At 31.6% G+C, this 13,164-nt stretch overlaps 1 protein-coding gene across 1 annotated transcript; it reads left to right on the forward strand.

Annotated features, from left to right (window-relative positions):
• Nucleotides 1-307: 307 nt before the first annotated feature.
• Nucleotides 308-10,755, forward strand: LOC123668556 (solute carrier family 35 member F6). The gene is made up of 8 exons (XM_045602289.1): nucleotides 308-454; nucleotides 800-949; nucleotides 2,845-2,992; nucleotides 6,825-6,989; nucleotides 7,572-7,736; nucleotides 8,254-8,380; nucleotides 8,916-9,114; nucleotides 10,246-10,755. Exons 1-7 carry the CDS (start codon nucleotides 308-310, stop codon nucleotides 9,112-9,114), a joined length of 1,101 nt encoding a protein of 366 aa, XP_045458245.1. The 3' UTR covers nucleotides 10,246-10,755.
• Nucleotides 10,756-13,164: the final 2,409 nt, after the last annotated feature.

The following is a 13,164-nucleotide window of genomic DNA, read 5'->3' on the forward strand; positions in this document are numbered from 1 at the left end:
ATACAAGCGAGAGGTATTAATTCCCATTTACTACATATATTCATTTCTGTGCTATAATAATATACTTAAAATGAGTCCATTAGAAGCAGTTGTGTAAACTGTGTGTGTGACTTTCTTTAGATAGTTTAGGAATGGTATGTACCATATGTGGTTCAATTATATGGTTTTTTTTTGCTTGTTTACTGTATTAGGTATTAAATACATTTTATTTTTTTAATTGTTCCTGTTTATAAAGTATTCTAAGGGAGTAAAAAAAAATATTTGTTTCTTTATATATAGGTATTTTAAAAAGTTATAGCAGTAAACAATGGCGTGGACAAAGTATCAAAGATTTCTTGGTGTCATGATGGTCGTGACGGGCTCAATAAACACTTTGAGCACAAAGTGGGCAGATCAGATGGACTCTAAAGGATCAGATGGTACTGTGAGGAAGTTTGAGCATCCATTTTTACAGGTAATTGTTTTGTATATATAGGTTTTTATTAATGCAGAAATCTAAGAAACGGACAATTAAATACATTTAAACATTTTTAGTAATTTTTAATATCCTTAAGTTTGTATAAATCAAATAAGTAAATAAAAGTGTAGAATTGAAAATATAGCTGTATAGCTATATTTTCAATTCTACACTTTATAATATAGCTGTGCATTATGTATTTTTAATTTATATGCTTGTTAATACATAATGAGTGTTTAATGAATCGTTTTCTGTTATGAATATAAATCAACTATTTATAAGTTGCATCTTGCATATTACCTATAATAATATCTAGAATTCTAATATGTATAATATTTTTAGGCAGCGGCAATGTTCCTAGGAGAGATTTTATGTTTGTTAACGTTTAAGTTTATTTACTGGAGGAACAGAAATGGTGGTGAGAATCAACTCATACAAGGAAATCAGAACTTCAATCCATTTATACTAATGCCAGCGGCCATGTTTGATTTGGTATGTACTATTATACCTTTTGTTTTAGAACAAGAATTTTTTTTTAAACAAGTCAAAATGTTCGTCGCTTTGTGTTTGTGTAATTTATGGAAGGCTAGCTATTTAGGAAGGCTATAGGCTATAGGCTATATTCCTAAGTAAATGGACCATGTATTTACCCAACACAAAAATAGTTTTTCAAATGGAACGAGCGCTTTTGAGGAGCGCGTTTACACAAACAAACTCGGTTTTATAATATTTGTATAATAACAATGTCATATAGAACCAAATATCTAATTTATTTTTCGTTCATTTTTAATTAATTTTATTTTAAAAATTCCTAGTGAAAATGAAAGAAAATATTATAATAAACTTTTTTTTATTCTATAGATTTTATTTCTTTCAAATTAAATTTACACTTCAGCCTGTAATATGCGGATCAGAACTTAATTCCACCACGCTGCTCCAATGCGGGTTGGCGGATATATTCCCTACTATGAGTAACGATCGCTATCAGCTGTAAATGATAACAACCGGGACCGAGGCTTAACGTGCTCTCCGAGGCACGGTGGGGAGACCCACAAGGACTGCACAACACCCAGACCACGGCAAACAGCTGTATGGCCAATACAAATGTTTGTCATGTGTGGGTACAACAGGTACAATCCATGGCTGTAACCGTTGCGCCAACGCGGCGTCTAAATGAAATTTAAATTTAGAAAATTAAAGATTGACAATACTAATGTTTAACAGATACAATATTTAGTAGGATAGTATAAGTTCCAATTCTTCTGTAGAACGAAGTATTTTACTGAACATTGTTTCAGCATTATAAAGTTAATTATTAGAATGTAAAAAAAAATCATATATAAAAGAATAGCAAATGATAGGTATATGTTTTAATTTCAAATAGAAAGTAAATAATTATAAATTAAGATAATTTTACATAATTATTCTTACATAAATTATTATAACACACTTAAATGTAGTGAAATCTTGAGATTGTTAGAAACATAATGATTGAACGAATAAAATACTAGCTATAAAGCAGTTAAATCTTCTACATAAATAAAAATTAATCTTTGAAATGTGTGTACATGATTTTCGAACGACAGCAAAAAATTTGTTTTCTTTTTTATAATAATAAATCCAATATATAAAATTCTCTTGTCGCGGTGTTTGTAGTTAAACTCCTCCGAAACGGCTTGACCGATTCTCATGAAATTTTGTGTGCATATTGGGTAGGTCTGAGAATCGGACAACATCTATTTTTCATACCCCTAAATGTTAAGGGTAGTCCAACCCAAAATTTTTTTTTTTTTTTGAAGATAAATTATTTATTTTTTATTTTATTATGATTTGGCGTTGAAAAATACATACAACTCTAAATTTTCACCCTTCTACCACCAACCCGTATTTTTAAATAGCGTTTAGCGGCAAGACGTTTGTCGAGTCAGCTAGTCACATATAAATACTCTTTATTGTACACCTTTTGATGCATGTAAAGAAAGATGTACAGTCTTGTCGCTAAGAGCGATTTCTTGTTTGTTGTTGTCAGACAAGGTTTGCCGGGTCAACTGGTTATTTATACAAACCTTACCTTTTTATAGGTAATATATATTTCATATTTTAATTGAGGTAACACAGCAGGAAATATCTTGCATAAAATTTGAAGTAGCTCGGCAGGGAAGCACCTGACCCTTACGATAGAAGACCACAGCTGAATGATACTACACTCATGCAGTGTTGTGTTCCTGTGGTGAGTAAGGTGAGCAAAGCTCCTGGGAGGAATTGGGGGGGTAGGGCCGGTCAACGCCCTTGCGATGCCTCTAGTGTCGCAGGCTCTATAAGCTACGGTAATGGTAATCGCTTGCCACTTACAGCATAAAAATGTATATAAGTATATCTGTTTTCAGATTGGCACATCAATAATGTACATAGGTTTGACTCTCACCTACGCGAGTAGCTTCCAAATGTTCAGAGGTTCGATAATTATATTTGTAGCGATTTTATCGACAACATTCTTGGATAGGATCATTGTGAAGAGGGAATGGATTGGGATTGGTGAGAACATTTTTTTTTTTTTTAATATTTAGGTAAATAATTTTTTGGGCGACACTGGTGCAACGGTCACAGCGCTGGTTTCTGGCTGTTGCAATGGCGGTTGCGGGTTAGATCCCCGCACATGACAAACATTTGTATTGGCCATAGAGGTGTTTGCCGTGGTCTGGGTGTTCGTGCAGTCCTTGTGGGTCTCCCCACCGTGCCTCAAAGACCACGTTAAGCCGTCGGTCCCGGTTGTTATCATGTACACCTGATAGCGATCGTTACTCATAGTAGGGAATATATCCGCCAATTAACCCGCATTGGAGCAGCGTGGTGGATTAAGCTCATCCTTATCTTACACGGGGAAAGAGGCCTATACCCAGCAGTGGGATATTACAGGCTGCGAAATAATTTTTTTGAGGCCTATAGTATCGAGTAGTTTAAAAAAAAGTATTGCTAAAGAACAATTTACTTCAAATTGAAATAAGTACGGTCGGTTCAATTAAGGTTTTCTTTTTTTGGAAGTATATAAAACCGATATAAAATGGCTGTTCCGGAAGGTAAAGTCTCCGTTTCCTACCAATTAAAGTAATAGAGAAAGTATAATATAATATTTAAGAAAGTATATCTATATATGAGGAGCAAATAAGGGATGATAATTTTTATAGTATCCAAATTTATTTTGACGTCGCGTTGGCGCAACGGTCACAGCCATGGATTGTGCGTATTGCGGTGGCGGTTGCGGATTCGATCCCCGCACATGAAAAACATTGTATTGACCATACATATTTTATAATTATAATCAGTTATTATTATTTTTTATGCTACTTTGTCTTTGGTAATGTTTTTATTACCGTTATTGAAAAAGAAAAGAAATCAAATTAAAAAAAAAAAACGAATGTGCTTTAGACCACACGACTGAAGTAACATTTCTTTAGCTCCAGTAATATACGAAATGTAACTATACATTGCAAACCCTTTCTATCATCTCTAACTTGTATCTCTCTCCACTTCCGTTCGCATCGCCCGATCAGACTTTTCGTAACGCACTCCCCAAGTCAAGCGTTAGTTTTACTTCAACAAAATGAAGAATGAAAAACAAATCTCTACGTACCTATATTTTGAGATAGCACAGTGGATGTTTATACCTTCACTTCCCTAAAACGATTAATCAAAACACGTGTGACGCACGCTGTTATGATAACACTCGGATGTCACACAAACATGAACATAACAATGTTTTAATAATAACTATACGATCGATATGTATCCTTAAAATACAAAAAAATATTGAATTTGCTCGCTAACTAAAAAAAACCGACCTCAATTACATCGGTAAGTAATAACAACGTAAGTAGACGAAAAAAATTAACAAACGCATGTCGTCATTACGATTTTCGAAATTTCCCTCGATTTCTCTGGGATTCCATTATCAGATCCTGGTTTCCTTATCATGGTACCACACTTGGGATATATCCTTTCCCACAAAAAAAGAATGATCAAAATCGGTTCCTAAACGACAAAGTTATCCCCGAACATACAGTATATATATATAATATACGGTCGAATTGAGTAACCTCCTCCTTTTTTGAAGTCGGTTAAAAATATAACAAAAACTTACTTTTCTGTATACCGTTATCCATCAAATAGCGTTATAGGCAAACGGTGAAACTGGTCCATTATGTGTTTGGTTCTAGATGTTATTAAATAGTATTTTTTTAATTAACATCCACGGGCTCTAAAATGCCCATGCCTTTTCTTAAACATCGTGCATTATGGTTATCCCACTGGCGATTTATTACTAAAACTATAGATCGATAGTCCTCTGACTGCCTAGTAAGTTCTTAGGTGGGTTAATCTTTTGATGTTAAAAGATAAATGATTTGTTTACTAGTAACAAGTTTTTATAATGACACTAGACCCGCAAACGTTGTTTTGCCATATATCTTATTAAACCCCTTAACCCCCTCCTCCCCCCCTATAACTTAGAGGTCCAGCCGTTTCAGAGCAGTATTGTACCTAATATTGTGACACGAGAATTTTATATATAAGATACTATATATATTTGTTAGATGAAAAGTTTCGCATCGCGATACATTATTTAATACAAACTCAGATCTGCGACTTTGTCCATATTGCTTCTTGTGCACATGTACATAATATATTCAAAACGACTTCATTATGATTTGATTTCAATAATTTATAGAGTAATAACCCCATTGTTAGACGGCGTATCAATGACCACATCAAATTTTAGTAGAGCAAACAAAGAGACAGCTAGATAGGCTGACTCCTAGTCTTTATAAAGACCCATAGACTCATTTTCCTAATCATTTCTCGTGTACAGATATCGGTATTATTTTTTCAAAATTCACCCGATTTACATAAAGTGTCTCATCATAAGGCTCTCTGAAGCCATTAGACAATCATTTATTTATTTCAAAATCAATTCATATTTAACAAACATCCCATAGAAAAAAAATACACGTACCTACATACATAAAACCTATTTTGTACTTGCTAAAAAAAAAAAAGATGACACAATTTGCATCTGTATTTAAGTTGACATTCATATTATTTTATAATAGTACCTAAGCGTGTTGTGGGACTTTGTACCGGAGAAATAATAAATTGATTTGAATTACACTCCTTGCATTGTGACTGCGTGCGTGTAAGATCAAATGTTGATTGTAATAAAATATATATAAGTTTATTATTGGTACATACAGATAATATAATTAAGTTTGTTAATATTATTTATTTATTACGTCCTATTTTTTTTCTTAAATATAGTTCTAGGAAGGGGTTTTTTTTGCATTCCTCAAAGGTCTATAAAACATCTAATATTATACTTATATAAAATTCTAGCGTTAAGTATCTATACAAATAAATAAACTTAGAATGTCTGTTGTTAATATTAAAATAACCGCTTTTTACTAAATGCTTAAGTGTGTATATGATTTTGACGGGACTTTTACAGGCAGATAGCTGAGGTAATAAGGAGTAATTTAGGCTACTTTTTTTTTATAACCGCGAATTGAACAAAAACCATTTCGTTAAATTCCACGCGAACGAAGTCGCGGGCACAGCTAGTTTATAATAAACCGATAGCTAACCAAGGGTTCACTGTACAATTTTTAGTTGCAAGAAAGAGACAGTTATTAATAAAATCATAGTCATTGTTCGAAAATATGTCGCTAAAGCGGAATTCATTTCACAATAGCAATTAATTGGACCAAACTGATTCATCGAGTATCAATATTTGCATGATCTCGATATCGCACATTTTTGTGATCAAGTATTTATTCAATACTTATATGACAATATTTGACATGGATTTTGTTCTTAATTAATTCATATTCATATTTTTTTTTTCTTATTGACATGAATTGAAATTGAAAATGAATTATTTGTGTTAAATTAAACTAATATTTGCAACACCGATGTAGAATATGTTGGCTTAACTTTTAAATTTGACAATCTGTATACCATATTCTGGCAAAAAAATAATATTATTATTATTATAAAAGGATTCAGCCGCAGATTTTTTTAAATAGGTTAATGAACTATTTCGATGTTCCTGAAACTATTAAAGATTATTTCTATACAATAGACAAAACACTAGAATTTTATTGAGTGAAAAATTACTCTGTAAAAAAATCAAATTTACACATGAATTAGATTTTTTTTTTTTTTTCAAAATTGGTATCGTCTCACCATTACAGTCACGATCCGTGTTCAAGAAACATGAAAGCCCACTTTGCGCTCTTTACCAAGACGAGCACGACTTTTACGAGACATTTTTTCAATTCAATCAACCATAAATTAAATTTATAATTCTTTTTTACAGCAACCGTGATCCTAGGATTAGTGATAGTTGGAGCAACAGACGCCATATACCAGTCTTCGAGCGAATCGAAGGGAAGAAATAGCTTGATTACCGGCGACCTCCTAATTATAGTAGCGCAGGTCATATCTGCATGTCAAATGGTGTACGAAGAGAAATATGTGTCAGGTGAGTTATAGGTCAAATGGGATGAGTAGGAACGCTAGGGTGAATAGGGAAAATTTATTCAAAATGCTTACTATTATTATTTATAAATATAATGAGTTAATTTAGTTAGTATATATGTATAATTGTTTGTTCATAATCAAAAAAAGACGGACATCAATTTCCATCAAAAAGTAATAGAACGTAGGTAGTTGGAAATATTGTCAATTAAATATGCATTATTAGGCACAACTTAGACAGTGCTTTTATTCGTTTTCTCGATCAAATTTAAATAGAACAACACCACGAGCACCAACTTGTGGTATGGAAAATCCTTAAGATCGGCACACTCGGTAAAAATTTATAAAGTGACAGAGAGCAAGTCAATAAATCAATAACAAACATACAGCCCAATTGAGAACATCCTCCTTTTTGAAGTCGGTTAAAATCCAGTTGAACATGTAAGATGCATCCAGTATAAAATCCAGATTCTGAGACCGGTGTTACATAATTCAACGTCAACTAAATTCACTCAAAACTATGAAATATAATTTAAAAATCACAAAATAAGTCACGTATCAACTATAGTAATTATTAAATCCACAGGTCTAAACATTCCTCCCCTCCAAGCTGTGGGTTGGGAGGGGGTGTTCGGGTTCTCGGTGCTGTCGGTACTGCTGTTTATATTCTACTGGATACCAGCTCCGCCACATTTTGACCACAACGCTAGAAGAACTGTCGAAGATGTGGTCGATGGTCTAGTGCAAATTGGTGAGTTTGACTTAATAACTAATATATGTTAACTTATTGGAAAAAAATCAGTAAATAGAAGATGTAGATGTTAATGAGTTAATTAGGATTATTTTTGTTTTAATTAATTAATTAAAGATATATTTTTTTTTACTTTGCTATGTAGTCTGATAGAAAATTTTCTGTATTTATAAAGAAATTCTGAATGTTGTATGATATAATTATTATAAGAACAGCAAATGAAGAGTGTAAAAAAAACTATTAAGTCATTATTATTATTCTTAATCTTGATTTCTACTGAATGTAGTTTTTTTTTTTCATCTATCCTTTACTATTGGCCATCCAATCTCTTCTTAACTGGAGGAAGGTCCCCTGTAATATTTTTTTTTTTTTTTTGCTATTTGTTTTCTCAAACAACCATACTGCCTGTATTTTCTGTTAAACCTTCGAGTATGTTCCAATCGCATTAAAATGTATATCCCTGTTAGCTTCCAATGTCTGGGAAACACCAACATTGACTATAACTTATTGATTTCAGGCAACAATCCTCTACTATTGGTCGCGATACTGGGCACAATTGTGTCGATAGCGTTTTTCAATTTCGCTGGTATCAGCGTCACTAAGGAAATGTCGGCCACAACCAGAATGGTCTTGGACTCGGTCAGGTAAAGTATTTACAAGCTTTGCCTGTATTTATAGATCATACAGATATTTGTCCTGATTTCGATGTTTATGCTTGTAGCAAGTGTTTCATAAAATATTGTTGAGGTAAAGACGAGCAGGAAATATCTTTTTGAAAAATAAGAACAGCCCGACTGAGGATTTACCATAATCTTACAAAAGATCACAGCACAATAATATTACTTTCAAGTAATATTCCTGTGATGAGTAAAGAAGTCAAAGCTTCTGGTAGAGCACAGCAGGATAGATCCTGCTTAAATCTGGAGCAGTATTTCTGAGGAAGTACCTCAACCTTACAGAGGATCACAGTTCAATATTACAATACTTTGAGGTAGTGTTGTGTTCCAGTGGTGAGTAAGGTGACCATAGCTCCTGAACAGACTCTCTGGTGTTGCAAGTGTCTATAAGCTACGGTGACCGCTTGCCATCAAGCGGGTTGCACGATTGTTTTCCATCATAGTGGTATAAGAAAAACTGACACATTTGGGTTTTCAGTTTTCCCATATTTTCTTGTTCCAGAACATTCGTAATCTGGATGGTGTCACTGGCAGTTAGCTGGCAAGTATTCCACTGGCAACACTTGATCGGCTTCGCTGCACTTATTCTTGGCATGTGTGAATATAACGGTATATTGCCAAGATGTTGGCAGAGACGTGTTGAAACCGAAGATCAAGACCAAGTCGTTGATTCAGAAGCCGATAGACTTGAAGAGGCGTAGGTATATAATATTGGGTGTATTGCCGTGCTTAGGGAAAAGGCTGAAAATTATAAATATTTATTAATGTATTATATTTGGAAGACATACAGTTTTGATATACTATAAAATATATATTTACCAGTTTACCAGTTTGGTATTCGCATAATAATGACAAACAATATAATGAGTATCTAAGAAAATTGACTTAAAAGTGTTGGATTAGTTCGAACTCTATATGATGTTATTAATATTAATAGAGGTTTAATAAATTTATATATATATATATATATATATATTACACAAGTGTAATCGAAAAGAAAATGTAATAGCGTCAAATTTTTACAAAAACAATACAAATCTGTTACTGACTTTTAGCTAAGCACGGCATCAGATATGTAAATTATATAATATTCTGACTGCCTACATACTAAAACGCTCGTTATAAGGACAAATGTAAAAACACAACATGATGATAAAAATGTTCAAACTGTGTAACCTTAAGTGTGTCACAGTGTGTCAAGATTTATATCAAGATTTAAATTGACACATCATATAGTATAATACATACAAATATTAAGAAGACATAAGTTCGATTCAGCAGTCTTTGTAATATCTAAACTGCATATGGTTATTATTGACGATTTTAGTGATATTTATATCATAAGGAGGGGTATATATAGACGGGGGGGGGGACATTTTGGTATATAAAATATAGGTACAGAAATCAGAGTGCTAAATAACTTCGTTTTCTTGTTTTACGTACTGGTTTTATAATTAAATAATTAATAAATTAAATTTTTAATACACTATATTGTATAGTTTTAAGTATAAATTGTAATTTAATAAGATATGTACTCGTAAGATCGAATTACAAAAGTTATGATTGTTACTTTTAATCCTTTAAAATAATTTTGTAATAGAATCAATAAATTTGACAAAAATATTTATTGGCATATTAATATTTATTAGTGAATATTGTTTTATGAAAACCCTAATTTTTTTTTTGTACGACAACATGATAGCTCTGATGCTATGATGATACCCAATAATAAATGGCACCATAGAAAAATCTCCACGTAATATTTAATATATTGTTATTTGAATTTTAATTAGGAGCAATAAATTTTATTAAGACTGAAACTCACTTTTAAGTTATCGACACGATGTGGAGCAATTCGATATAAAGCGACGGACTTTAAAAATAAGAAAATAAAAAAAAGTCTATGGATTTGCGAAAATACTGTCAACTGTCAGCTCCGAACACGCGACTGATGTACTCATTAAGAACGATAACGTGTTACATAAAAAAGAAAATTGTCTATTCCTTTTTCACAAGAGACGTTGCGGTGTAAAACCTCTCGCACTGGGCAGATTAGTGCTTACGATTTCACTCTCCCATATATATATTTTTATACCAGAAACCGTATACCTTAAGGTTATTTATTCCCAAAACACATGGCGATATGAAGGATTAGCTAGTAAAATGTATTAGTGCTGCAATGCAATGCCGTTTCACTAACAGAAAATGGCTAGTCTTTAAATCAAGAGCCGTCATTTTGAAGTTAGATAGGTTAAAATTATTATTATTATTTTTTTTTTGTAACGAAATTATGTCGATAAATAGTCAAATTTTGAGCTTAGATCATTCGACGGCCGTTAATCTAGAGAATTACCCAGAAAATTTAGTTTAAATCTTTTAGATTCCCAAAATTGTTTTTAACAAAATCAAAATATTTTTCAAATAGGCTTCTAAAGCACTTTCGAATTGTCCATCTTACAAATTAAAGTTTTAATTATTGCTTAACAAATATCAATTAATATATATAAATATATATTTTATGTAATAAAGTGAAATAAAGAATATGAGATTAAAGGTTTATTTATTATTCTATTTTATATTTAATACCACTTACATTATATGTATTTAATTTTGGTTAATTGATGACTGAAATTTTGCTTATATCAATATATACATATTTACTATATTTTAATGTAAACTAACGAGTATAAACAACCAGTAAAATTAATATAAAGAGTTTCATGAGACCACCAAAAGCTAAACAATTACATATTTTTTCAGCGTCTTTTGTAACTGCTCTTATACAACAATACTGATCCATATAAAGTATGAAAGAAAATTTAACTAAAATAGAATGATATATCGTTTATATTTTTTAAATCATTTCTTGAACTAAGTTTATAATTAATTTTACTTATTTTTTTAATGAAATATGATTAGAAAAAAATGATATGTATTTAAATTTACTTACAAGTTTTCCATATACATATTCATAAATGGTGCCTTAAATCTATTATAGATTTTAATAAGAATTAGAATGTTATACAGACAGGCCTCTATATAAGAACAACAATAACATTATTTCTTTTGTAACTAATTATAAATAAAATTGAACAAATAAAACATAGATTGTCCAAAAAAAATGGAGATGGTAGACGTGACGCTTAATAAAAAGGTAATTTTTAAAATCAATTAACTCCAGTTTTATATAATTCCACTTACGACATTTGTAATGTTGTGCCTTACTTTTTTTTTCCAAATGTTATTTTCAGAGCAGAGCGAAAGCCTTTTCTGATTGTTCCTGATTATTAAGTGTCAAAAAACTTATTTTAAAGAAAGGTAAAATATAAATTTATTATTTAACTAACTTTATATTCTTATGTCAAATAATTATGATGTGCTCAGTAGATACAATATTGTGATAAAAATGAATTTCGACATGATTTAGTTTTTACGTCGATATTTTTAAATGTATGAAACAAAATATTATGAATAAATTAATTATAATTACAATAAGGTGTATTATTTTTGTAGTTTATAATTATCAAAGCGAACAAAAATGCTAAATTATTTTGAAACAAAATCATTATTTTAAAATTGTTTTTAATAAACATTGTTACTGTTGTGTTGTGTGGTTACGGCAGTAAAGAATATAGCCACCCCCTCTCTTCCCGTGGGTGTCGTAAGAAGCGACTAAGGGATAAGACAGTTTCACTACCACCTTGGAACTTAAAAAGCCGACCGATGGTGGGATAACCATCCAAGTGCTGGCTATCAAATACACATGCTGAAGACGGTCTTCGGTGCGACAAAGCCCTGCGGTCACCAACCCGCCTGCCCAGCGTGGTGACTATGGGCAAAATACATGAGCTCTCGCCATTTTTGATGCTTACTTGGGGAGGTTAATAATAGTTGGGGAGGCCTATATCCAGCAGTGTAATAGGCTGATAATGATGAAACTTTGTAACAGTATAAAATATTTTGGAAAATAAAAAACAATTTTCGCTACGATTTATTTCTAGAAAACCATTAGTATTAAAATCGAGACCGTATCAAGATTTCGCCTTATCAGATGACTTAAGTTTCTCTCCCTCAGCTGTAACAGAAAAAAAGAGTGAGTTATATATGTATGTATGTGCACTACTAAATAAATTGCTATGAATATAATTTTTATACAAAATAAATTCTATTTTAAAACACGAAAAAAAAAATCAGTGCTGTTACAAAACGCTGTAGTACTTAAGCCCTGTTTAGTCTTAGTTTAGGAAAAAAATCTAAATAGCGTAATTTTAACCTATTTATAGAAAATATTAGAAAAGCTACGCTATGGATAGATAGGATTAAGGCAACCTACCTTCAAGTTTAATAAACTAAAATTCAAGAAGTAATGATGAAATGTATGTAACGTTAAACTGTATTTAAATATATTATTATTGTTAATACCAAGTTGGTTTCCATTCATCCAATAAAAGTATTTAATAAACGACTGATCACGCTTGGCCGCTTCTTCTTTCAAATGCGACTTGAGCGACATTCTGAGCGTCTTTGCTGCGATATTTGAATAGTTGACGTAACTAAAAAATACTTCTATTTTAAATATTTAATGAGAAGGACTTTATTTCTTAGTACAATTAAGTTTCATTATTTAAGATAATCAAAAAGGTGTTTAAATCTATGCATTTTATATTGCTTTAGGGCCTGTTTCACCAGTTCTGGATAACGCTATTTGACGGATGATGATACAACCCAAGTGGCACAAACAGAATTTGACA

This window comes from Melitaea cinxia, chromosome Z, assembly GCF_905220565.1.
Source record: "Melitaea cinxia chromosome Z, ilMelCinx1.1, whole genome shotgun sequence".
NCBI classification, from domain to species: domain Eukaryota; kingdom Metazoa; phylum Arthropoda; class Insecta; order Lepidoptera; family Nymphalidae; genus Melitaea; species Melitaea cinxia.